The 27,454-nt window shown below is 41.5% G+C and overlaps 1 protein-coding gene across 2 annotated transcripts in view; it reads left to right on the top strand.

The window, feature by feature from the left end:
* fmn2b (formin 2b) overlaps window positions 1-27,091 on the top strand; it is a 51,830-nt gene extending 24,739 nt beyond the window's left edge. For both annotated transcript variants that reach the window (XM_018726083.2, XM_018726082.2), the window contains 11 exons: window positions 2,245-2,306; window positions 5,246-5,337; window positions 5,786-5,915; window positions 6,208-6,354; window positions 6,592-6,651; window positions 7,167-7,287; window positions 9,929-10,021; window positions 12,942-12,993; window positions 15,473-15,622; window positions 25,253-25,334; window positions 25,642-27,091. In XM_018726083.2, the coding sequence (XP_018581599.2) occupies window positions 2,245-2,306; window positions 5,246-5,337; window positions 5,786-5,915; window positions 6,208-6,354; window positions 6,592-6,651; window positions 7,167-7,287; window positions 9,929-10,021; window positions 12,942-12,993; window positions 15,473-15,622; window positions 25,253-25,334; window positions 25,642-25,668 (1,016 nt within the window). In that variant the 3' untranslated portion in view covers window positions 25,669-27,091. The remainder of the gene's footprint in view (window positions 1-2,244; window positions 2,307-5,245; window positions 5,338-5,785; window positions 5,916-6,207; window positions 6,355-6,591; window positions 6,652-7,166; window positions 7,288-9,928; window positions 10,022-12,941; window positions 12,994-15,472; window positions 15,623-25,252; window positions 25,335-25,641) is intronic.
* The last annotated feature ends 363 nt before the right edge of the window (window positions 27,092-27,454 follow it).

The raw sequence follows: 27,454 nt of genomic DNA, 5'->3' as shown, positions 1-27,454 counted from the left end.
AGTTCAACTACAGCACCTCAATAGCAACAGCAAGACCACAAATCTTTCTGATAGAGCCAGATTCTCTGGTTGGGTCGCCATGTGACACTTCAGCCTTTTTTGATTTCTGCTGGTCAATAACAGTTGGGTGTCATTTATTTTTCCTAGCGCCACCTCTGAATAGAGAGACATGCCCACAAACAAAATATTACATGCCTTTGGATCAAGGCCCGTAACCATGTTCATCACACATCCAGGCAGAGATGTCGGTGATGCACGAGGAAATATTTGTAGCTCCAGAGGGGAAAGGAGAGGAATTGTTGAGTAGCAGCGGTAGGAAAATACATGGGATACAATGACAGGGCCCAGAGAAGAGGTGTAGATTGAGAAGAATAGGGGACACCAGTACTGAGCCCTGTGGGATGCTGGTTGAGAGGCTGATTGGGTGGTAGGATCTAGGACTTGGTAGGATCTACCTCATAGGTAGGGCTCAAACCATTTCAGTGCCGTTTCATTGATGCCAAGAGAGGAAAGTAGAATCTGGTGGCTGACAGTGTCCAATGCTGTAGACAGGTTGAGGAAGATGAGGACTGAAGAGAGGGAGACTGCTCTGGCTGACTGATCTGATCATCTGATACTGCTAGGAGAGCCATTTCACTGGAATGTCCAACTTTAAATCTAGACTGATACCCAATGAGGAGATCATTCTGAGTGAGGAGTGCAGACAGCTGATAACAAGAGTGCCTTTCCAGAGTTTTTGACTGAAAAGGAGTCTATCCGGAGAGGGTTTCATTAACAGTGAAGAGAAGAGGGCAGTTCTGAAGGTGGATTGGAAGCAACCACAGAAGGGCGAGGAGTTGTTGATCTTAGAGATAAATGTGGTAAGTTGCGGTGAATGTCCTGTAGGAGTGGCGAGACAATCAGATCAAAGATGCAGGTGGTGACTGACAGCAGGAGGTTGAAAATTTCAGTTTCTGACAGGTTGAAATGTGGAGAACTTGACTTTGCAGGGAGGTCCAGCGTGATCGGGCCAAGTAGATGCCAAGAGCATGTCTGTGAGGGAGTTGACTTTGTGAAGAACAAGGCAAAATTGTCAGCAGTGAGAGAAGAGGGATGAGAGGGAGGAGGGCAGAATAAGGATGAGGTAAAGAGTCTGCGGATTGTTAATCTCTACTTGTTGAAGAAGGTGGTTTTAGCAGAGGAAAGAAAGTGGAAATTTGTTAAGAGTTCCTTGTAAACTTCCAGGTTTGGGAGAGTTCCTTCCCAAAACTTTAAGATCTTAATTTATACTGGACATAATTGGCTTCATAAGTTAGTGTATCACCTATTACATTTATCTACCTATTTTACTATTCAAAAGTCACTTGAGTAATGTGTGTTGCAAATGATAGTTTCAAACAATGTGCTTATTGGAGCAAGTGACATTGTGGTTAGAGCTTCTGCCTTTAGATCCAAAGACCACAGGTTTGTATTCCACCTACTACTGAGGTACCCTTTATCAAGGTACTGACCCTGAATTTATAGAGTAAAAATTACACAACTGTGTAATTGGGTAAATCAGAGTAAGCAGCTTAGCACTAAGATGCTCTGGAGAAAAGTATGAAATAAATGTAATGTTTTTATATTCATGTATGTTTCTAAATCTCTGTGTTGGTTGTGGAATCCACTTTTGTTTACACTGAGCTGTATGCTGCTTTTTGGGGAAAAAAAAAAGTATTTGCTAAATGCATAAATGTAAATGTGTATCAGCCTGATGTGCAATATCAATTTCGAGTGCAAAATTTAGTTAACCTAAGCATGAGTCTAGCTGCAGTTAAGCTGCTTAGTCATGTCAAAGTTGGGCAGTATGGGGAGTTTTTAGGTCTTTACAGTTGTGTGTGGTGATGACCTCTATGGGAACAGGAAGGAAATATGCCAAATCTGCGCTTAAGCTGTCAACCCTTGCCCATGGGTGAACCCAGATCAGGGGGTCTCTGCCTTAATGGATTTCACCAACTGGGACTTAAGACCGTGTCAGGAATGAGCTTATGCTGCGCTGGTACTAAGCCTGAGTGTCAGTGCCAGTCCCTGGCCTTAGCATCGTGGGACTCTGGTTTAGGTGGTCTCATTTTTGGAGGCTTTGGAATCAGGCTCATTGAGGTAGCTCCACCAAGGCCCTGATAGTGCAGCTACCCAACAGTTCACATCAGCTGTGCTATTAACTTGCACTGTCCTGCTTGTCTCCTTTCTCAAGTGACTAACCACTGTTCTTGGGACTCCCCACAGCAATCCTGAACATGGATAACACTGTTGTGGACCTGGAGACCCTGCAAGCCCTCTACGAGAATGTAAGCATCCAGATGGGGAAGCTTCATACCACATCAGTGATGCACACAAATCACTGATAGAAAGTAACCTTTCATATTTTTGGCATCTTTCCCTTTTTTCACACTTTAAAAATAGTCTTATGTGCCTTTTTAAAAATACGCAAATCATTGCTGCGATTACTGTTTGCCTCATTATGTGCAGTCTTCATAGCATCCATATACTGCTCTTTTTTTTGCCTTGTTTACTGCGCCTTGTTTAGTGCCCGTGCGGAGTGACTATGGTCTCTCGTGATGCGCATCGTCTTTCTGAGGCAGCGTGTGGTGTAGGTGTCCTGGACTGCTGGTAGCTGTGTGCTGATGATTCCTGAGCCGTTTTGACCACCCTCTGTAGGGCTTTCTTGTCCTGTATGGAGCAGCTGCCACCCCAGGATGTAATACACCCTGTGAGGACGGACTTCACAGCACACCTGTAGAAAGTGGTGAGGACTGTAGTGGACATCCTGGCTTTCTTCAGACGCCTGAGGAAGTGGAGGCGTTGATGGGCCTTTTTGATGGTTGATGCTGTGTGCTCAGTCCATATGAGTTTGGCAGTGAGGGTGGCCTCAAGGAATTTGAAGCTGTTGACCCTCTCTACAATGTCCCCTCCTATGTAAATGGGTGCCTGAACCATATGCTGTTTCCTGAAGTCAATCACCAACTCCTTCACACTCCATTAGTCTGCGTTCATTCGAGTTGTGTTATTCTGGCACCACTGTCTTGCCAGCCTTTTTTCCACACTGTATGCATGTTTGAGGGTCCTTTGTATACAGGAGTGCAAATACATTTTGTCACACATCTAAAGGAAGTGATGGAGTCAGCTGTGTCAAGGTTGGTTGAGGTACGAATAGGGCATCAGGCTGCTGTTGGGCACAGGTATCTGAAGCCCATGCAGCCTGTGCTGAAGTGGGCATCTAGCTGAAGAAGAGGTGTTAAACAAGTATGAAAAACTGAAAACCAAAATGTCTGAGTTATCTGCCTTTCCAGGAGGTGTGAGGTAACCTCCCTCATGTTGCACACAACACCATGCTTTTTCACGTCTTTCCTGGGTGTCTTTCCCATGCTTGACGTTCAATATATCTCACTCAAAGTCTTTACCTGTGGTCCTCGGCCAAACAAATGTATCAATTTATCGATCTCACGATAACATCTTGAATTTCCCTTTTTGCTGTACTCACTCAGAATTCTACTTGAAGTGAAAGGAATCTTTTTTATTAAAACTATTTACACTTTAAAATGTTTTGTAAATTAGCAGAGGCTGTCCTTGTGGACAGATAGCAAAGTGAACAGAATACTCATCAACGATGCCCATATTTGAAGTATGGCAGAACCATATACCATGTACTCAGTCTTTAGCTTGACATGGGCTACTTTTTTTTTCTTTTCTATTTTTGGGTGAAGCTTGAAGGATCAGAATACTTTGAGGTCACATAGGACTCTGCCAGCATGTCCCTTTCAAGGAGTTTAGTTTTAAATAATTTCTTTTTAGCATGTATTATGATGGTTTTTTTTTTTTTTTTTCCAAGTGGTGACTTCTTGTTGTTGCATTTTGCTAGCATCTTTTAACTTTAGGAAATACTACAAAAAGCAAGATGTCTTGAAGTTAAACCATTTTTTTTTCTCAGCTTTTATATAGTAAGTTTTAAATACTTGCTCTAGCAGCTACATACTGTTTATATCTAGAGCTGCATAAATATATTTTTATTGAATCTCCCAGGTTGAGATGTCCCCCCCCCCCAGGGATGGATAAACCATCATATTTACCTAAAAATTTGCTTTGTTGACTCAATCGTGCTGGGAGCTGACAATGGAATGGACAGCATTGGGATTGATAGCCTCGACTACAATCTTGTCGGTCTTGACAGTTGTACTGGTCTTGCTTGTATTGGACATTTCCAAACTGTGATATAAAAATACATGTGTTTCTTTATTAACTCATTAAATAACAAGATTTTACATTTGAAGTATACACAAGGTCTCTCACACACACATATTGGCAGAAACCGCTTGTCTCGAACGGGGTCGCGGAGCCTAACCAGGCAAAACAGGGCGCTAGGCTGGAGAGGGAGCCAACACACCCAGGACAGGACACCAGTCTGTTACAAGGCACCCCGATTGGGACTCAAACCGCAGACCCGCCAGAGAGCAGGACCCGGCCAAACCCACCCCCCCCCCCGTACAAGGTCAAATTATTTTAATTTTTTTTTTTTAAAAAATAAAGCTGTGCAAATGCTGTTGCTTAGCTTCAGTAAGAATGTAATACTGTGAGGTAGTCTTTGACAAGGCAATGCACATGTCAGGTAGGGCATCCAGTTTTTGTTTTAATGGTTCTTAGTATATAAAAATCCTGATTTGCAAAGATATGCTGATTTGAAATGAAAGCTTGCCTAGCTCCCTTTACAAGACAAGGATGGGCTTTAAGGAACACCAGAATTCTTCAAATCTTTTTGGGTTTTGCAAAACTTCAAGCAACTCGCCTCCTTTCACGTATTGATCAACAAGCAACTGTAGATAGATCTCTGGGTCACCAACGTGAGAACACACAATTCAACTGTTTGGTGGCTGCGTGACTGTTTTATGTTTTAGACGTGTGTGGGTTTTTTTTTTTCTTCTCTCTCCCTGTTTTACTGATTTTGGTCTTCATTCAAACCAGCTTAATGAAATATGTAACTCCCAAATGCAGTATAAACACAATTCACTTTCTCTAGTGAAAACCATTTTTCCCTTCCTTCCAACTCTGACTGAGTGAAAGCCTTGAATTTTTCTTCTTTATACTATTATGAGGATTTCTTTTTTTAACAATCACCAGTCAGTCATACATACACATGGTAAAAGTGCCTTCAAGGTGGCATCTTGACAAACAGGGCAGTGAGGGTGGTGGGAGGGGACAAGATGAATTCCAAGCATTTGTGTTGTCTTTGCAGCGTGCTCAGCAAGAGGAGTTGGAGAAAATCGAGAAGCACATGAAGTCATCTAAAGACAAGGACAATGCCAAACCCCTGGATAAACCCGAACAGTAAGATGTTTTCGCCAGAACCTGTGCTCACTGTTGGGCTTGTGACAAAAATCTCCATGCTGCAAATTCAGTTCTGTAGAGAGCCTCATGCAAGACATTCTCACATTTAACTGCACATATTGTTTTAAATGTGTGCCGATTTTAGAACATTTTGGGCTGTGTACTTGGGAGCAAAATTAAGTCTTTCTAGCTTGCATCCATCTTCTGTGTTGGGTGGGTAATTAAGAGAAGTGTGTATATGTCATCTTTCACTTTTAAGTTCCGATAAGTCTGGTTCTCAGAACTGGTAAATATGTTAGTTCTGACAGATTGTGATGCATGAACTGGTTCATTTTGAGTTCAAGTAATTAACCACTTCTGCTAAGATGTTCAACCATTTTGAATCAGCAGTGTGAGGTTACAGGCCTGATTTGGACTTTAATGTTGATCCTCATTTTCTGTTTTGTAGATTCCTCTATCAGTTGTCACAAATCCCCAATTTCTCAGCAAGAGTGTTCTGCATCCTCTTTCAGTCAACTTTCACAGAATGTATATCTTCCATTCTCCGCAAGCTTGAAACACTCCAGAAAGTCTGTATGGTGAGTTTCTGACAGTGGCACAAACAATGAACCACTGTTTCCACAATTTTAGCCCTCCATCAAGATTTTGCCTTATTTACGTTCATTCATTAGGCAGACCTTTTTCCTCCAGAGCAACACGCAGTGTGGGGTTAAAAAAGTGCATTTCACAACAGAAAAAAGTATTAATGCAGACTCTACAGTGTAAATATACAGACATGCAGATCCTATCAAAATATACTTTCTCATACCTCTGTCTGCAAATATCTGCATACAGAAATAAGTCGTTTTCATACCACCTCCCATTGAACAGATGCTGCAAAGCGGCCCTGGCGTCATCCAGGTTCTGGGTCTGGTCCTTGCCTTTGGGAACTTCATGAATGGAGGGAACCGGACACGAGGCCAAGCAGATGGCTTTGCTATTGACATCCTGCCGAAGCTGAAGGACGTGAAGAGCAGTGTGAGTGCTGAGTGTGGGCCATCCATAGCCTCACGCTTCACTGGGAAAATGTTCTGTCAGCTCATATGTATCATGTAAGGTGCTGCTTGAGAGTATTCCAGCAGATTCTGCTTACATACATCTAGCCTTGCAAAGGAGGGTGCAGGAGCTCAGTTTGAAGAGCACTGATCTGAGAACCAGTGAACTCCTACATGCATGCATGTGTAAATTTTTGTCTTTCTCATTTTTGTCTTTCAGGATAACACAAGAAGTCTTTTGTCTTACGTAGTTTCTTACTATTTAAGGCATTTTGACGAGGTAGGTTTTTTCTGTAAGATCACTTTGTTTTGTGGACCCAACCGAATAACTTTTACGTGTTATGTTTGTAAATGTGTTGTCCTGCCAAATGGTGATGTCAGTTCAGTGTGTATGAAGCAAGAACAGAAATGGAGGAGGTTCTGGTATCTTCTGGGACATGCTGCCTAAATTCATATTAGTCTTTCTTATTTTAATTTTACTTTTGTCAATGTCATTATGGTATAAAAAGCACACAACCTTGAAGGCCTAGTGAGAGTATCTGCTTTTTTGGCATAACATGGGGTTTTTTTGTCCCCACCCCCCAAGAAAACATGTATTGATCCTAGGTTTTATCCCCTTCCAACAGCATTTTTATTTTAGTCTTGTGACGCAGAACTGTTTCTCAGACATTTACACTGATTCTAAAACAGGTGCCTATAGCCACCCATCTTCTGTAGTGTTCCATATCTATGGGCCTGTCAACCATCACAATTTTTTGTTTTTAACACCCCCCCATGTTTGTGTTTCACTGACAGGATGCTGGCAAAGAGACCTGTGTCTACCCTCTCCCAGAGCCCCAAGATCTCTTCCAGTCCTCACAAATGAAGTTTGAGGACTTTCAGAAGGACCTACGCAAGCTAAGAAAAGACCTCAATGGTAACAGAAACCCCTCCTGTCACATCCCTTGTTGTCCTGAGTTTATTATCTCACATGGGCGTAAAGAGAGGCTCTGTGGATGAGCAGTCACAGCCCCACCTAACGACTCTTCTTCCTAGCCATAGTGTTGGAGAATGTGCTGACACATCATTCCATCCGAAGTCAATTGGAACATGTGTTTTCAATCAATCAGGCCAATCAGACAGAAATAAGAAGAAACTGCAGAGTGCTTTTCTTCTGCCATTCGGTTTTCTGGTGTCCGTTGTCAGCTTGTTCACACATTGTGAGCTGCAGGAATAGCAGCACCGAGTGACAAAAAAACAGAAAAATTTCAAGTGGGCCTCAAATGAGGGTTATGAATGTTTAGTCATGATGATGATGGTGGGATCAGCTTTTGTTTCCTCAGTTTAACAAGGCACTGTTTTAAACTGCTTCTCTTTTTGGTGAAGCAGTTTACCTGTGTGAGGTTTTTTTTTTTTTTTTAAATCTATAAAATACTCATTCTTATTGATTAAGAGGAAGCGCATTGTCATTCAGCACAGAATTTTTTTTTTTTTTTTTTTTGGGTCGAACACTGTGCTTAGGCTTTTTGGGGTGCATATCATAAAATGGCCCAGGGTGAAGGAACAGCCCTGTTTACTTTCCTTTGATGCCTTAGGAGTGTCAGTGTCTGTGCATTGCTGCAATTGTGAGATCACTCCTGGAGAACTTGTACAAGGCCTGCGTTCCATGTGAAATGTGCCCCCCACACACGCCAGCGTACATCTCATGGAAGCACGTTTTGGTGAAAAGCCTGGAATGAATAAAGTCAGAACCCAAAATCTGAAGTCTTTGCTGGAAAGTGAACAGGGAAGAGGGGTCAGCGCCTTTATCTTCACTAGTTCCATGCTTGAGTTACATCACTAAAGGAAGAGTAGCACCTTTGACAGAATGTCCCCACCATAAACAGCATCACACAATGCTTCTCCTCGTACAGGCCTGTGCCATTGCTGTCCAAAGTGCTCCTTTAGCGACTGCCTCTGACCTCTGCTAGGAAGAGAGACAGGTCAACAGGTCAAAGAGCACGCTGGCTGCAGCTGTGGGAATGTGCTTTGTCATACTCATTGGCAACAGGTTTTGAAAAACTTTAACATACATGCTTTCCTTTGTTCTTTCAATTATAGAATATCTATGTCTCTTTAGGATCCTGCATGTCACAGGAGATATATACAGTATTTTTTACACATAGGCTATACATTTTATTTCCCTTATAACATGGAATCACTTATACATGGTGAAGGGTTGGACCTCATTGGCTTTTTTTTTTTATTATTATTATTATTATTATTATTATTATTATTATTATTAAAGAAATGGGTAAATGTGGTATGACATGGTCTTAAAAGGCAGTCAACTATCTTGGATCCCAATGGCCACATTTTGTTTACGGTGTAGTTCATGTAAAATAGTGTTAATAGTAAATTCTGAAATATAGCTTGTATACTCATGATTTTAAATGCACTGAAATGTCACTGGCTTTTTCCACTTTAAAAACTTTGTACTTGACACCTTTTTTTGTTTTTGTACTACTGTATGCTATTCATTGGATTGTTAGTTTGTCTTGACAGTGGTGGTTTTTTCTTGTTTATTGTTTAGCGTATTTAAAAACTTGGATTTTCCTATGTGCTAAGGTTAAGGAGACAGTGTTTCTGCGGTGTCAGTACATTGTTTCAGGCTGACGTGTCAACAGGTTGGTTCATAGTTCAGTGGCTACAGCAGATGGTGAAACCATTGATGAGTCACTGGGCTTTAACCAGCTAACCACAGCTCGGTGAGGTTGTCTTAGACCCAGGTCAATCTGTTCCTCGAGAGGCTCATATGGTGTTCAGACTTCTGTTGTCACGCAGGTTCCCAATTCATCCTGGTCATCGATTGTGTGTGTCTGTCCTCCATGGAAGTTAAAATTCCGGAGTGCGTTCGCTGGAGCCCAGAGAGAACACTGGTGGACCACAGAGAATTGATGCCATTTCTCATTTGTCTAATCATTCATCAGATGACTCTGTGATATTGCCTAAGTGGTATCTGTTGAATAGCTTTTCTTTGTAATCAGAGATGTGCTGCATGTAGAGGATTGCAAGTGTTAAGTGTTTACCTGCCAATAACTACATCTTGCATACCATTCTGCAGGGGAGGGTTTCACTTTGGTAAAGATATATGAAATGAGGTAAAACAGCTTCAGTAAGTGAAATGTACACGGATGTTAACAATGAATGTGGAAAAAACCATGCTCTTTCCACATATACTGTATTTAGAAGTTTTTTTTAAAAAAAAAAAAAAAACTAAATGAAGATGAAGACACAGATACAATAATGTAGCACAAGCTATTGTTCCTTGTCATTGTACTTTAAATAAATTGAAGACATGTAAACTGAGTTCTGAAGGGTGACCATCTTCTCTCGGGGGTAAGGGAGTTTGTCTTGGTGTCAATGTGATGCAGGGTATCTCAAGGAGAATTACCACACTCTTGCTGGGCATACTGTAGATGATATTGGCTTAGGTGGTATGCCACTCCAAACCACTCTTTTGTGCTTTAAGCAGTTTATAAATGACATTTTGCATTGCAAGCATCCTTCTAACTGTCCAACCCCTTTCTGTGTCTCAGCATGTACCACTGAGGCAGAGAGAGTGTGTGGCGTCTCCTCTGAGGAGCATCTGCAACCCTTCAAGGACAACATGGAGGCCTTCCTGAGTCAAGGTAGGACAGGTGGAATGTAGCATAAGGGACTGGGGCTGGTGCAAGGGTTTTGGGTCACTCATTCCCAGTGGTTGAGGCTCTCTGATGATCCCCTACGCTTTCTATAACTTTTAAATTGAATGTATTTTGGTTATGGTGAGTTTATTTTTCCTGTGTAATCGAATGGGTCCTCTCCGCTTGCCAGGTCCACCTGTCACTGCTCCCAAAATGATGTTGTAGCTGTTTTCAGCAAATTCAGATTCAGTTCTTCATTTATGACGATGGAGTACAGTAGGGTAGATGGTTGCTGGGCAGCTTAGGTAGTAAGTCTGAACCTTCAGAACACCATGAGTGGATGCCACCCAGAATATGTGAAAATGCTATCTTGAGTTTAACAAATGAAATTGTCCTAATTACTACTGCTCCTAGGATTCATAGTTAGTACATATTGACTATGCTAATTAACCAACACGTGTAATTCATCTGTATTTGAAATGGACTTCAGGTGGCTTGCCATTATAGCAGCAGCTTTCAATGTTCATAATCATCTGCTGGTTTTTAGCTTCTTTGGTCTGATTGCCAGTAAAATGGTTTTAATTAGATGTATTTTGCAGGTGATGTAACCATTTTTTTTTGCATTTACACCTACATGTAGTGGTATGAATAGGCTGTGTATATATTGTTAAAAATATTACTTGTCTGACACCTACGTTGTGATACAGGATGGCTGGTAGCATGGTAGTTAGGGCTGCTGTCTCCGGACCCAAAGGTCACAGATTCGGCTCCCATCTCCAGTACCCCTGAGCAAGGTACTTACCCTAAATTGTTTAAGTAAAATTACTCAGCTGTGCAGATGGGTAAGTAATTATAAAAGTACCTCAATGTTGTAATTTACTTTTGGAGAAGTGTCAGTTAAATGACTAAATATACCTATGATCTCTGTGCCTATGAAGGAGGCTACAGTGAGTTTTTCCATTTCTGTTATTAGGATAATCTATTTCCTTAAATCAATACAGTTTAGATGGACCCTTCTGCTCAAGACTCGGCTCCACAAAGCTTTTTGTTTTTGTTTTTAACCTAAGAAAATTACGTGGCTACAATTAAGCTGTACTTCATTTCTGCAAGTCAACTTTTTTTTTTTTTTTTTTTTTGCACAACTTGACCATTAAAGTCTTTGGGTCTCCAAATCAGTGCCTTCATGCATGACCACCTCAAACCCAGTCTGGCTGTGACTAACTGCATATAAATCCTCAATTTATTAAAGGCTGTCCCTTGAGGTCCTGACCTTTTGAACACCCTGAGGCCAGAGCAGTAACCAGGGCTGCAAAACATGCCCTGAGCAGCCCCACTGTAGAGCCACATCCCTGCACACTTTCCCACGTGGTCTTTGAAAAGCCAAAGCAGAGGTTGCACATCAATGGCTTTTTGAGCCTGGCATGATTTGTTAGGGGTAGAATGAACAGCATTGATGAATCCCACACATACATACACACAAACAGTTTGTACTAAATCTGCATTGTTCTATCTCTGACCAATTGAGCAACTCAAAAGCAGCAGGTCTTACTGCACCTTTGTGTCATACTGAACTGCACATTCTCCCACTACTGCCAGAACACTCCATAATCAGACACATTCTAATCTCCAGCACACGTTTTCTCTTTTGTTTTTTTTGCAGTTTTTGAACAGTAGTGTGGGGCATAAGGATGTCTGTAGGAAACCATCTCTTCAACACACAGACCTAGGCGACAGTCACTCGCTTTGACCCATCATGTCACTTTGGCTTGCAGGCAGTTTCTGTCAACTGAGGTAACTAGTGTAACTGATAACCTCAACTTAACCCTAACACTCAGTTAAAAGCTATGCCACAAGTACCCCCGACTGTGGACTTACCACCACTATTCCAAATCGATGGATTAAACAACAGGTTAAAGCACATCCATCATGTCATTATTTGATCATTCAACTGACTGTATGTGAAAATTGAAATCAAGTGCACAGAAGTGCTTCTGTTTAGTTCGATGTGAATGTTGAGTCCTAGGAAAAGTAAATGTTTGTATTAGATGCATCAGAGAATCAGGAGGTTGCTTTGCCCTCAGTGGTGTGCAAAAACCTGACATTCTGTGAGCGGAACTCTGTGGATGTGATGCCAGGGTCTTGTCAATGGTGGTGCTGGCACTAGTGTTTAACATTTGCGGGGGGATTGGTGGTGGTGTGGGTGGGTAAATGTTGCATTTTTGAGTTGCTAATTTACATTTATTTAGCTGACACTTTACTCCAGAGCAACATGTACAATGTTTAATCTGCTCCTGATTATTTACCCATTTATACGACATGCTATTATTTCAGTGGAGAGTTTCAAGAGGTTACTTTCAAATTCTCTTAGTGTAAGATAGCAGCTCTGGCCACTATGCAACCAACGGCTCTTGTTTGACTTCAACCCCTTTCATGATTGAAAGTGGAGCTCTCAGTCCCCCCCCCCAACTCTTTAGGGTTGTGGCATGCTGGAGCCTATGATTGATGGGCTGATTTTGCCAGGGGTGGTCATGGGTTTTACATGCACTGTTGGGCAACAGGAGTGTCACTCTGTGAAGCTTAAACTGGCATAGATGCAGATTCTGGATGATGCTCCTGCATTATCTTTTGTGTGCCAGTTACATTGTTTGTTTTCTGTTTGTGAATAAACAGGGTTAGGGTTAGGTCCATTCCATACCAACCCACCCCTGGTCAATGGACAAATGTGGCTAGTTGCTGTGCCATCTGCTCCTCTACCTACTGTTTAATGTTTCTGCAGGTTACTGCTTCAGTGCTTCGGGTTAACATGGTTTCGTACAGGCCCGAACATCCCCGAGTAATTATCCTGCAATGCGAATGTTCCTCTAGAACTTTGTTATTCATTCATTTGACTTGTTTTCCTAACATAGGCAACATTTTTCCCCTGTAGCAAAAACTGATCTGGAGGCTCAAGAGATGCAGCTGATGGAAACTCATAAAATGTAAGAAACCATGAACATTTGCAGCGCTGTCACCAGACTCCCTCTACTGTGAGCTAACTGAATACGTGGGTTGGGTCTTTTTTTGTTCTTTAAATGCTTTTCAATGTTTCAGTGCTTACTTTTATGTTACAGTTAGAGTATGCCTGGCTGAAATGCAGAAATATGGCTCAGTTTTTGTCAGGACCAGTTTGTCATTCCTTCATATGTGCCATATGTTAAACACACTTGGGAAGCCAAAGGCAGTGGGGGTTGGGGGTGGGGGGACATCCTGTCAGACACTGAGGGCTGCACTGCAGTGTGCATTTGGTCCTACTGGACATCACTGTGGTGTTTTTTGTTGGTACCACCATACAGAGCAAAGAAGGCCCCAGAAAGCCATAAGGACATGCATAGAGTTTACAGGATATTCATTTATGTGTATTCTTTGGCCTTCCTGTTGGAGGGGGGTACATTTCTTTGCTTCAGTGTTGTAGTGTTGTACAGAGTGGTTTTAAAAGTTGTCATAGCCAAGGTTGGTAGTGGCGATAAGCTTCCACTATCTATAAAATGCTCCCATGGAGCATGTCTCTAATAGCTTGTGACAACCAAAACCCAGCTCCTCACCTTCAGGTGTGGCTTATCTACTAACTCTGGCAATACTGTTTTTACTGACAAGAAAAGGGGCAAAGTCACTGGTGCCTCAGATCTAGTTGCTTCGGGCAGATGGGGCTTGTCAGCCTGGGAAGGTTGCCTGCCTAAGAGAAGGAGAACTCTGATTTAAAACCTCTGCTGCCTTGCAGCCATATCTAGTCATGGGAGAGGCTTTGGAAGTAAGCCCTGAGGAAGAAATCCAGAGATGGAGTCCCTAAGGCATCAGCTGTTTCTTAAAATTTCCCTTGGCCAGGCTTGCACCTTGGAGAGGACACTCCAGCATGCTTTTCAATGCTGACACAACACAGGAAACAGCAGTTTACTACTGATAAGCCTCTGCACTCTATTAGCATAGAGTGAAGTGCCAGGGGTTGCTTTCGACGGTGGGAGAGGTCCTCAGATCTCATTTGGCTGCTACAAACCGTCAAGCTGAGCAGCCTCTAGCCAAACAGGTGCTGCCTCACCACAGTCCCCTCTCTTCACTGGGTGTGTGTTGCTTGGGTAATCACCAACAGGTGGATCATTAACCTTACATGAGGCAGGACAAGGAAACAACAAAAACATCCAGCCTTCAAGCTGGGCACTTGGAATGTAAGGACCATGCCTCCAGGTCTTACAGAAGACCCGCAGGACATGAGTGACTCTCGCAAGACAGCAGTCATCAACAATGAGCTGAGCAGACTGCAAATGGACATTGTTGCCCTCCAAGAAACAAGGTTGTCATCCTCTGGAAGTCTCGGGAGAAAGACTTTTCCTTTGTCTGGCACAGGAAGCCTCCGGAAGAGATCAGGGAGCCTGGTGTTGGCTTTGCCATCAGAAAGAACCTAGTTGGCGCCATCATACCATCAACTGCTGTTTTGTATATTTATTGTCCTGCACTTGTCTCACACTGTTGTCTGTGCACTTTATGTAGTCTTGCGTACTGTTCTGTGTTGCACCATGGTCCTGGAGAAACAACATTTTGTTCCGGTGTATACAAGCTATATAGAGGAATGACAATAAAAACCCACTTGAATTGAAGGAACTGAGACACAGTGGGTCTGGTCAGCATCTTCAGCACCTTCACTAACTTCTACCCAGGAAGCTAAGGAAAAGTTCCATGATGAACTTAGTGGAGCCATCAGTGAAGGCATCATGCCACAAGACTTGAGGGATGCCAATATCATCACCATCTACAAGTACAGGAGTGATGAGCGGTTGTAAAAACTGTCGCAGGAACTCATTTCTCAACACCCTGGGAAAGTTATTAGCACAGCTTGTCCTAAAGAGGTTTCAAGTTCTTGCAGAGAGAGTCTACCCTGACACTGCTTGAATCAGTCCACTCGGCACAAACCCATGATCCCCCCAGGAATAATGAATGCCTAGATGTTAGAGTAGAATGTGACACACACCAAAACACTAGATATTTAATGTTAATTAGACAGCAGCTAGGACTGCTTTGGGCTATGAATGTACTTCACAATGTAAAAATAGTGTTTTAGGCAAAAATCTATCCATAAACCTTCTGCGTATCCTAGAAAAATGTCTGTCAATACTGCTTTTAATGATGCACCTATTCTAAAAAGTTGCGTCTTGAAAGGTGCTCATGATAGACTTGAAGGGTATTAAGTTGTAGTTGGGAAGTATGGCTCCAATTTTGCAGTTTATTCAGGATTTTTAGCAAGTGTTTGATCTGTCAAGCTTCCACTTGAAGTTTTAATGTGATTTGTGTTTAAGGAAATGCAATGTGATTTTCAGACAAGTCAGTTCTAATTGGTATTTTTTTCACAAAAACTTTACAGTTTGTTAAATTTTGCCAGATTTTTAAAATTGCACATTGTGATATTGACAAACCTTGTTCTTTTTCCAGTTTCCTGGACTTGACGGTCTTCTTCTCAGTCAAGCCAAAGATGGGTGAGAAGGAGGTTTCTCCCCTTACATTCTTCTCTGTATGGCACGAGTTCTCTACTGATTTCAAGGACATGTGGAAGAGAGAAAACAAACTGATTCTGCAAGAAAGGTAAGAAGGGCTTTTCACTGTTCACATTTTTGTCCCACTTCAGTTAATTTTAATAAGCTTCAAAGAGTGGTATGACTGTCCCTCCCCACTAGGGCATTCACTACTTAGTTACTGTGTATATTTTTTATTCTCTGTGATTAATAGTAGAAATAATTTGTCCAATAATAGAATTTTTAAGATGTCCAAGGATATAGTGAAATTTATAGTATACCAAATTTAGGTGCTATAGAAAAGTGTTACAGAAAAATATTTATTTAAAAAAAAAAAAAAAAAAGTCCTGCATATTTTACGAGTGGTATTGTTTTTCTGCTTCGCCTTTGGCATATTTAGTGAAAATAGGTAAAAGGAGCTGAGGTCATGTCCTTTCTGTCCACAAGACCTAGAATAAAATGGGTTGTGTTGTGCTCAAACATTTTCACCTTGTGCTGTGGTGTTCAAGAAAAGCCGACTGATGCGTGTCACTTGGCGCAGCCATGCCAGGCCCCATGTGGTGGCGCCAGTGCCTGTCCAAATGCTGTGGAAACACTGGTTGTATGTTTTCAGAGCTTTGGTGGTGCGTGCATGGCCTGGGTGGGGGGCTCTTAATGCTACGTGGCATTACCTCTGGTACATCACCTCGGCACTGCCTCACCATGCGTTCAATTCTTCCATTTGTGGAAAGTGACACATTCATCTGCCTGCCAAAAGCCATCTTCCACCCTGCCTCTGGAATCCCTTTTCCCTGCCTGCCTGTCTGTCCGTTGGAATGGCTACACCCGAGCCAGAGGTCACATGTGTTATTTCATACACCCCAATGGGATGGTGTAGAAATGCTTTGTGCGGATGTACAGTATCTGGTTAGCCAGAGGTCTGAGTGGTCATAGCTCTGTGCTTTGTTCTCCTTTATATTTATTCATTTAGCGGATCCTTCTCTCCACAGCGACATACAACTCACAAGGATGAAGAGCTTTAGATGACACCCTCAGTTATTACAGTGCAGCTTACTTGTCCCTTATGAGAAGAGAAAATATCATTCTTGTGTTATTGAAATGGGAATAATATAAAGCATAAATTTAATTTGTTCTATTTGGAAGAACACTTATTCACCATTAACAGGTTTTAATTTGTTTCTGAAAATTGACTGAATATAAAAAAAAACCTATTCAAATGACTTATTCCATTATTTTTTGGGGAGGAAAATTCCCTCCAACCCCATCTCAAGTTAACCCTAAACTATCCCCAATATCACAAGTGAAAAAGCTTTACTTCCCTTATGATTTGTTCCCAGAAAATATTTTTTAAACTAAATCACTTCTGATAAGCTTTTGAGTCTCATGCACAGTTACTGTACATCAGTCTATATCTATAAAGCTTTCTCACCGTTCTGTATTAACTTATTTTTTTTCTACTTCATAAATAATAAAGATGTTTTACCGTTGCTATTTATTCTTTCACTCCCTTCATCATTGGTGATTATGTAGATATCAAGACCTCCTGCAGGTCACAGATAAAAAAAAAAAAAAGCTCCAAAAAAAAAAAAAAAAAAAACTAATCCTTTTCCAGGGTAGATTCCTTGGGCGGCATGGTAGCACAGTGAGCAGTGCTACTGTCTCACAGCACCTGGGTGGTGCAAGAGGACGTGGGTTTGATCCCTGCTCAGTCTGTATGGAGTTTGCACGTTCGCCCTGTGTCTGCGTGGGTTTCCTCCGGGTGCTCTAGTTTTCTCCCACAGTCCAAAGACATGCTGTTCAGGTTCCCCAATAGCGTGTGAGTGACAGAGAGTGTGTTCCACTGATGTATGGATGAGTGATCCAGTGTAAGTAGTGTATCTAGCAGCGTAAGTCACCTTGGTGAATAAGGTGTGTGGACTGATAACACTACATAGAGTTCATTGGAAGTCACTTTGGGGGGAAAAAAGCGTCTGCTAAATAAATAAATGTAATATTCAACTTTGACAAGTCTTGCACGTGTTATGTTCCCGTAACATCTGCCATGTGTTTGATATTAGGTCATATCTGGTTTGTGAAAATTCAGAAGTGGAAGAGAAGTGGACATTTAGTGAAATGATCCAGATGTTTTTTTTTTTTTAAACCTGAGTAATATATATATATAGATATATTGCATTATTGTTACACTTAGTTTCCAGTGATGCAATGAGGTTTTCTGATAATGGCAAACATCAACAAATAGAAATTAGCCCTCACTGATGAGTACAGATAAGAATATGTATTCTATTAATTTGAAACGGACACAATCCTGGATCAGGACGTGTGCCTGAATGTGTCCTGCAAAGTTAAATGTGTTTTGTGTTCTTCACCCTTGCTGTGTGCCTCCGCTTCTCCATCCCAAGGTATCTGGAAATGATAAATAAGCGTGTACCAGGCATAAGTAGAAGCGTGAAAATCGGATGCACTTTTCCCAGCGATCATAAATATTCGGAGGATTTTGGTACATTCCCACCACCTCCATTGCTTGTGTTTTCAATCTGAAATTCTTTTTTTTTTTTTTTTTTTTTTTTTTTTTGCCTGTTTCCTGGACTGAACATTAGTATTATTATTAAAGAAATTTGCAGTGCATTTGCTCACAGAGATACATCTTTAACTGGGACCAATCTGATTCTTTACTCAAAGTTTATAAGTCAACTATGTCATGGACCAGTTGAGGTGGTCCTCAGTTCTATACGAAGCTACATGTGCAATGAGCATTGGAAAAAATAGTGGTATTGGACTAACTGACTGAGAATTGTGTCTGTGTATCTCCATCTGTTGGTGAGATGAATTTTATTTACTCGGAATTGTTGTAAGGTGCTTTAGAGAAAAGGCCTGCAAAATGAATAAATGTCAGTGCTACAGAGATGAATTCCTTCATTAACCTAGCGGATAAGCACATGGACACAAAAGGGGAAAATAGCCTCTCTCTGGTGAGCCGGGACAACTTGTGTATGCACCTGGGTCAACAGGAATGCAACTATCGACATATTCGGAGCGTTTGAGCCCTCTGCCAGGAGTATTTATGGCATGTTGTAAATAACATACAATAAAGAACCATGGCACAGAACTAGGCCAGGGTGTTGGTTTTCAGTTACAGCTTCTCAATCCATTCTTTTATCCCACCCATCATATAAAATTCACTAATTTCCAATGCAAGCATAATAAGAACATATAATAAGAAATTTAAAAACAATGTAAGTTGCATGTGATTACCCTGAAGCACAGACCACTGCAAAAAAACTAGGATTTGAAGGTATCGCATGGAATTGGAGGATAACGGAGAGTCGGCAGTTCAGAGAGCTCAAAGCCGGTAAATGTAAAAACCATAGGATCAGCCACAGCTTCTTCACTTTGTTTACTTTTAATACCGTTTCCTCTCTGCTGAAAAACTCTTTGCGAGCAATTTCACAACACTGCACTGTGAACCATTGACTGTATGGCTCCATGAATAAATACAGGAACTGATCAGCATTTAGCAGTAGGACTGTCGTTGTAAGACTGCCAAGGTGTACATTGAGTTGGTGTCCTGTCTTTGCTTTGTACTCTGAGAAGTGAAAGTGGAGCAAATCATGACCAAAGCATCTTCTGCAGGTCTTTCTGACTCTCTGATGTTCTGGGGCTCTGGACACCAGCAGGTTCCTTTAAATTGAGAGAAAGGGATGTGAGGTGGGAGAATGACGTTAACTCCGCATATAAGTAATCCATCAATGGCTCACTTTGTGTGGTATACAGTGTGCAGTGTTTAAAGTAACATGCTACTGGCTTCTCAGCACTTGAACAGATTGAGCCTTTTGACTTGGCCGGGTTTCCTCACGGCCTGTAAGTCTCTTCCCATTTAAACACTTCAGAGCTTCAACCCACTTGAGTGAGAGCACACACTTAGCAGTCCTGTCCATCTCAAAAATGGCAAGCATTTCCTTCATCGAAGTCCTAATGCATTAGCACAAAGCAGAATTTTAGATGATGAAAGTCTCGAGAGTAAAGTGGCAACAGTTTAAGCGCTGTGGACCTTTATGTTCAGAAGAGTGGTTCAAATGAAAAAATCTATTCCATTTTGCTTAATCTAATTTGTTAAACATAGGTGTTCCTCATTCCACACATGCTCCACTTGAGGTAGGGACTCAGGAGTTGGGTGCCCTTGTTCCTTTGAATTCCACCAGATTTTTTTTTTTTTTTTTTTTAATTGAGCTGATGCCATTGTTCAAAATTGCTTGTGTTACGGTTATATACTGTGGTTCTTACAATGATTTACCAATTCACACAGCAAGGTATTCTTACTATATCACTTCAGGGTGGCTACTGTTGAACAGCAGTAGTGGGATTCGAATCCAGACCCTTTCATTACAAGGCAACAGTGATAACCACGGTGACAATTGACGTATAATTTGAAAACCTATCTTATAAACCTAAAAACACCTGTCCTATAATAGAAACCTTTGCAACAGATCTGTAGTAGTGAATGTCATGCTTAGTAAATTAGTCACTGAAGTTTTTCTGTAGAAACTCTAACCATTAGTTAGTTAGTGGTTAGAGCAGGTGCCTTTGGACCCAAAGGTTACAGGTTCAAGTCCCATCTCCAACTGTAGTACCCTTGAGCAAATTACTTATCCCACACTGCTCCAGTCAAATTACCCAGCTGTAAAAATGGGTAAATAATTGTAAATAGATTAACGTTGTAAGTTGCTTTGGACAAAAGTGTCAGATAAATGAATAAATGTAATTGAAATGTGATTCAATGTATTTTTAGAGCTCTTCTCATACAGTGATCCAAGGTGCTGAACAAAGGATGAGGCAGAATAAAAATAAAAAGTTGGCTATACATTAAGAATTAATGTAGTTAAGTAATTTAAAGCAAGCCAACCCTCCACAGAGGAAAGGAACAAAAAAATCCCAACCAAAAGGCTGGGGAGGAAAAAAAAAAAAACTCTCTTGGTCCACGTGCCAGTGGCTGCCCACCCCTCCTTGGCATTCTAGATTAAAAAAGACTTAAGTAAATTTAAAGTACCATCTATAACATTGTCACTTTACTAGTAAGTCAATGTCCCAGTTCACCCAGACATTTCTCATCCACCATAGCATGTAGTCAGCAGTTTCTGTTAACATGGAGTACTGATGTCATGTATAAATTTGATGGAGGAATGAAAATGTCAGTTGTATCTTCCAGTTTAAAGATAGATTTCTAGATTGACTAGCAACGCATTCAGGGTGTAGCCCCTCAGCCTTGTGCCCAGTGCTTCCAGGAGAGGTCCTGGATCACTCCCACCGTGCTCAGGACAAGGCGAATATTGAAACTGGATGGCTGGACAGATTTCTAGATTATTTAGCGGGTTCCTGGATACTGGTGAAAGTACACATCTGTTAGCAGGTGGAAGTGTAATTTCATATCTGCTGTCTTTTTTGGTATTTGCATGAAAGTAACTCAAACAAAGCACCACTTTTCTCTACTTATGTAACAATTTCCATGTGTGAAGAAATAACAAAATATGTTTTGATTGTTTTGCTGTGCTGTTAGATTCTGTTTAAGACACAATCATTCTCCTGATATGAAATTCTGTGTGTGACAGACGGCGTCAGAGGTTTCACGCAGCTCCTACGCCTGCCACCCCATCACAGCAGCCTGTGCTCGTCATTGCTGGGCCTCCGTGTCACTTAAACACGTCTGTCTGCGACACGGGCAGTGTGTCGCCAGCTCAGTCCTGTTTTGCCACTGTGGTCGCTAATTACAACGCCCCTTTTTGGAAGAATCAAAACTTTTGGGCTCTTTGATGGCTTTGAGGTCATGGAAATTAGGGCTAAAATGTGTGCCAGAAACCCTCATCCCCCCCCCTCCCCAATTCCATCGTAGCGGAAGTGTGTCAGAAGCAGCGTGTTGGGTAGTAAATAAATGAGTTCTCATGGTGGGCTGTCAAAGTGCAGTGGATGAGATGCTGCGGGGCTTGCGACAGTGTTGACCTTTAGCAACAACCACATCTAATAAGTTTGGCTCAGCCAGATACGACCACTGTGGCAGCGGAGTTCTGTCTGCTCCAATTAGAGGACAAGCCAGAGCGGACCGCAGAAGCATGTTACAAAGCGAGCTCAGGCTGCTGCCAGAACCCATTAGCCCCCATTATCATTTGTGTCTGAGTGTTCGATTCAATCAAACTGCATTGCACACAGTTACGCCTGAGTGCTAATCTCTCCTTAAACTGCCTCGACGTAATTCATTCCACGCAGTGTTACGCTTGTTTCCGACAGCAAGACGTAGCCTTCCATTTAAGAGGAGATTTAAAAATAAAAAAAATGCTGACACTGACTTCATGACAAGTCTTCATATATTCCATGCAGTTAGGAAAAACTTAGCTGAAAACTTGAAAGTATGACAGAGTTGACACTTCACTGCAAATTTTTATTAGAGTACACAATGTGCTTTATCAATTACCCAAAAAATTTGCTTAAATTTACACACTTTTTACTTACTCTTTTCCAGAGTGTTCTGTATCGATGGACAAATATCCAGTCTTTACCTGGATACTTACTTAGTGTCCACTTCAAAGGTTCATCAGCTTTCTGTTTGACATTGGAACCCACATCTTCCTTCATTTCTTGTGCCTGCTTCTGCAGTGATTTGAAGCTGCCTCACCCAGACTGATGAAATGTACAATGTTGTGAACTTGGCAACGCTGAAAGATTGCAGTGATTTGAAATGTATGCTAACAAAACTCTGGTCCATCATGCACAGCGGTTCCCATCCTTTGCATCCCACCTTGGTCAAAGACAGGAGCCCTTTCAGTCATTGGTGAAGTTCCATGTTCCAAGGAGCTGCTGGAGGTCATTTTTCCCAGCAGCCATCATGCTTTCAGGGGTGTGACCTCTGTGTCTGAGTGGCACTGAGCTGCTCTGCCATCTCAGTAAATGGTGCACCACCTCGCTTCTCTATCTCCTCTTGTGTGAATACATTTGTCTGTTTTTCCCTACCCAAGTTATTCATTGACACAACTTACCTATTTGTCTCCACAGTTCGTCTACCTCCGTATGTATGTTTGTATATTTTGTGTTTGTCATTCTATAAGCTGCTGCAACAAAACAGAATTTCACATTTGGGATTCATAGTTTAATTCACACATTTTGGAGGATCCTACTTTCACTATGAAGCTTGAGAACATGGACAGGTAATTTGAAACTTTTTGAGACATTAGCTTTTTTCATAAGAGAAGGAAGCCTGATAAGTTTTTCATTCTGAAGATTTTGACTGAAATTGTGTTTAATATATATTGGCTGAATCTTACGGTTACCTAGTACTTGCAGGTGGATAATGCTTAATGTGAAAACTTAACCAAAAACAGCAACTGTGACATGTAGGTAAGGGAGGATTTTTAAAATGCTATGCTTCTGCTGCTTTTTTTTTTTTTTTTTTTTTTTTTTTTTATTATTATTATTAACAACAATGAAGTAAGTCACTCTGACTGGGGACATCACTTAAGCGAAAAGCTATTTGAATAGAGGCCTTTAAGCAGATGCCTGTAACTTATCAGTTATACTAAATTCTATGGCTTAAGCATGTATATATATGCATGTATGTATATGCCCCATGTGATCAAAGATATTGTCTCATATAGTTAATTTTATACTTTGTATATTACATTTCCATCATTATTAATTTCAAAAAAAATAAACACACAGTAGTCTTATGTGGAAATTGGGTGGGATTTTGTGTGCCTCTCTTGTTGGGGGAAAAAAAAACTGTGTGTGGCTTTGGATGAATAAGTACATCACATTTACACACACACACACACACACACACACACACACACACACACACTTTCAGAACCGCTTGTCCCATACGGGGTCACGGGGAACCGGAGCCTACCCGGTAACACAGGGCGTAAGGCCGGAGGGGGAGGGGACACACCCAGGACGGGATGCCAGTCCATCGCAAGGCACCCCAAGCGGGACTCGAACCCCAGACCCACCGGACAGCAGGACCGTGGTCCAACCCACTGCGCCACCGCACCCCCTCATCACATTTACATTTATCTGAAATTTTTCTCCAAAACAACTTACAATGTTAAGCTACTTACAGTGATTTACCCATTTATACAGCTGGGCAATTTTATTGGAGCAATTTAGGGTAAGTACCTTTCTCAAGGGTACTACAGCTGGAAGTGGGAATCAGACCTGAGACCTTTGGGTCCAAAAGCAGCAGCTAACGTCACTACACTACCAGCTGTCGTAACAGTAAGTAATAGGTCACGCATTCTCTAGTAATGCCACGTTTGGTGCATGCTTCATAAAATGCTCTGTGTTCAAATGGCACTGGACTTGCTGAAGTCAGGAAGGTGTATTGTTGGAGTTGCCACAAAATTCAGCGGCAGTGTTTATATTAGTGTCATGGAATTTGGTTCAAATAGACATACAGTCTGAAACGTCAAGGCCTTTATTCTGTCCAAGTATCAGTACAAACGACATGCTGAGAGACATCTCCAAAGAGAAGCTCCTCTAACAATGCATTTTATTGATATATGTATCTTATGCTATAAAGAAGGGGACATGAATATTCGTAAGTGGGAAAACTACCAAAATACAGCACCAGTGACGGGTGCTTAGTGAGTAGAAAGGGCTAGTGCTTGAAACAGTTTGTACGAGAACTCACATCACAATAACATGATTCCATCATACAAAAGACAAAAAATCTGCTTCAACATTAATTTTCACAAGAGCAAGCACTCAAATGCATTTATTTGGTCAAATTGGTAGTTTGGTGATGGGCATTATAAATCTGAGGTAATGAGTAGCTATTAAATTTTATGTTTATTACCAGTTACTGTTTGTTGCTTGTAAGGTAGTAATGAATTTAGAGTAATATTATAACTGGAAACTGGTCCAGTTGTTTTACGAAAATCAAGAAATTTGAAATGCTAATCTGTTTTTGAAGTTTTTTTTTCTCCTTTCTGTAATTCCTTTCAGAACCCCAAAAAAAGTGAATTTGGATCTTGATTACGACATTCATAATGGCAGTTTTAGCCTTAACAGTAATGATATTAATAACATGGAGGGAGAAAATTAAAGCTTTGGCATTTCCTGCGCTCTAATGAGGAAGCGGTAGTAAGAATGGATGACTCAATCTGGAATTGTTTGTAGCCTCTACAAGATGCTGGTCTGGCTGAAATGCCATCAAGAAGAGGTCGAATAGGTTTGGCCCTTCAATCCAGAGCACCTCCCATTGCCCTTGTCTATCCTACAGGCTCCTCCAGCAAACATTTAGTTCCCCCCAAAACAGTCCCGTTCTTGTGACCAGCACGTCTGTCCCTTTGTGCTGTGGAGGACCCTTCCCCCCTCCCCTCAGGCATGGTCCAAAGGTAACCTTGGCTCACTTGGAGCACTGCTATGGGTCTGCTGCTTTTCTCTCAGGATTGGTCTGGTACCAGGGATCTGATCCGTACCCAACCCCCAAGGTAGCTGTGCTGAAAATTTCTAATCTGGCTCAGATAAGTGTGCTAGAGTGCATTCATTGATGTCGGTGAGTGCAGTGCAAACCTTGGCCTGTTTGTTCGCTGCTGTGGGTGCCGACTGCCCACTGATGAAGCACTCCTTGAATCTGCAGATCTCTGCACTTCACTGTACTGTCTGTAAACACAGACAAAAACTCATATCGTCAGTATGATGTCTCCCCTCTCAACAGGCTCAAGGTGGCAGAGGAATGTTTCAGGCAGGCCAAGGAAAAGGCTTCCTACAGCGTGAAACCCAAACATGCCTCTGGAATAGTAAGTTTTACCTCTTATTTACGCAACGTTTCATAGAACACAGCTTAACCATTTTAAATAGATTTTTTCCTTTTTTACTGGAGAAATGGCAGAACAGAAGTAACAGTAATGTGTCCTTATGTCCTCTGCTACCTGTGGTTCCAAATGCACTTTTCATCCTTTCTTATGACAGGAGGGATTATTTGTGGTATAGTATTACACTGTGGTATTCTACGCTGGTTTTTTTTTTTTTTTTTTTGCATTGGGCCACAAAACACTGCCGTTACTTACGCATATGTTGCATTGATAGCTCTTCTTCCTCTTGCAGAAAGCCAAACTGGGCATGAAGATTTGATTGGAGAAATGGGACATTTTATGGACTTCCAGGAATCAACGGGAAAGCTACAAAAGCTGAAGTCTAGATTTTAAACTTAGTTTCACGTATTTCTGTCTGCACTGAGGATGTGATAACCCTGCCCACCAAATCCACCGCTCTGGCTGTTCTACAGGAGCACAGCACTGAAGATGAAGAGCCCCTACAGTTGGTCTGTCCACTTGGTTTCCAAATGGTAGTATTCTAACATGACCTGGCAGAGCTTGGTGGGTTTATGGCGTGTAAAGAAAATCCAATATTGCTCCACGTGCCGATACAGATCCGTAAAATGCAAAATCATATCATCTTGCCTGTGCAGGTCACTCCTATACACCAGAGTCCCTGTAAGTACACTTTTCAGCAACCAGGGCATTGTTGTGGGCCATAGCCAGCACAAACGTGTGTGTGTGTGTGTGTGTGTGTGTGTGTGTGAGAGAGAGAGAAAATATGTCAAAAAGGTATAAATGTATGGGTAAAAAGTGGCTTTGTGGCCCGCTGTAATAGAATGCAAGAAGTGGAGTGGAGCTGATCTGATGAGACTAAATCCACCTAATTAGCGGTGCCACTGCCCCTGTGGTCACAGTGGAGACAGCGTTGATTTTAGCACACCAATGTGACATCCACAGCAGTGGCTGGGCCTCTCAAATCCAACGTAAGCTGGAGTTTTTAGATACAAATCACCAGTTTTCTCATAGTCCTTAAACTTGAAAAATAAATAAGAATATTATGAAATATTTTCTGGCCTTCCACAGTGTCGTTCTGCTTGTAAGACACCAATCTTTTAAGACTCATATGTTGTCGGTGTAGATGCTGGTTTCGAAGCCCACCTGAGTGACAGATCTGGGCTTCTCAAATCCAGCAGTGAGTTCCATGCGTTCTTCGAGTGCCACATCGACTGAAGGTTTGGGGCACCACTTATGCAGTAACAAGTCCTGCAGTACCATAAGGGAGGCCACAGGGCATGTGTCACAAATTGTGACACTGACCAATTTCTGACTGTTTGTCCTGTTTTGCAACTGCAGCGAAGGCTTAATGTGAAATGACAGCTAATTGTCATTTGTCAAGATGGTTGCACAGGGAACCTTGAGCCACTTTGGGCCTCTGCTTCCACCCCTGCTGTGGTATGAAACATCACATGGTAGTTAAAGCATGGCTTGAGTGTTCTTTCTGAGGCCAGCCGTCACTTTCTGCAAGTGTCGTGTTCCTGGATATTCGTGGAAGCACCAAGTTCAGATTCCATACTTAACTCACTTATTTAAAGATGCAGTTCTATGTTTTTATCTGTGTAAAGTAGTATTCAAATCTTGTAATATATCTTTGTTAATTTTTACTCCTGTCTCAGCATGCTGGTCCTGTGTCCAATGTGACAGTCATTAAAACAATCCTGAAGTCTTTCAAGGTTGATCCCCCATGTGCAATAAGTGTTTCTAACTAGGAATTTTTTTGTTTGCAAAAAATGTAATTTATACAAAATAAAGGGATAAATAAAATTGTTTTTGGGTTTTCTTATGCACAGCTAAAATATTGCAGTTTAAAGTGTAAATACCGCTGCAGTACAAAAACTGAAAGTGCACCTTAAAAAACAAGTCAAAAACATAATATTCTCCATGGAATGGATTTAATAGTTAATTTTCTCTAAATTTAGTTGTTTGTATTTATATACACAGAATTTTAGTATGTGGTACCAACAGCTATATATAATCTCCTTTACATGTAGACAGTCTCTAGAAGCATGTGATTCCCTGCTCCCTGAAGACAGGCTTGTATG

This window comes from Scleropages formosus, chromosome 21, assembly GCF_900964775.1.
Source record: "Scleropages formosus chromosome 21, fSclFor1.1, whole genome shotgun sequence".
Taxonomy (NCBI): domain Eukaryota; kingdom Metazoa; phylum Chordata; class Actinopteri; order Osteoglossiformes; family Osteoglossidae; genus Scleropages; species Scleropages formosus.
This window is presented reverse-complemented; position numbering and strand designations above follow the sequence as displayed.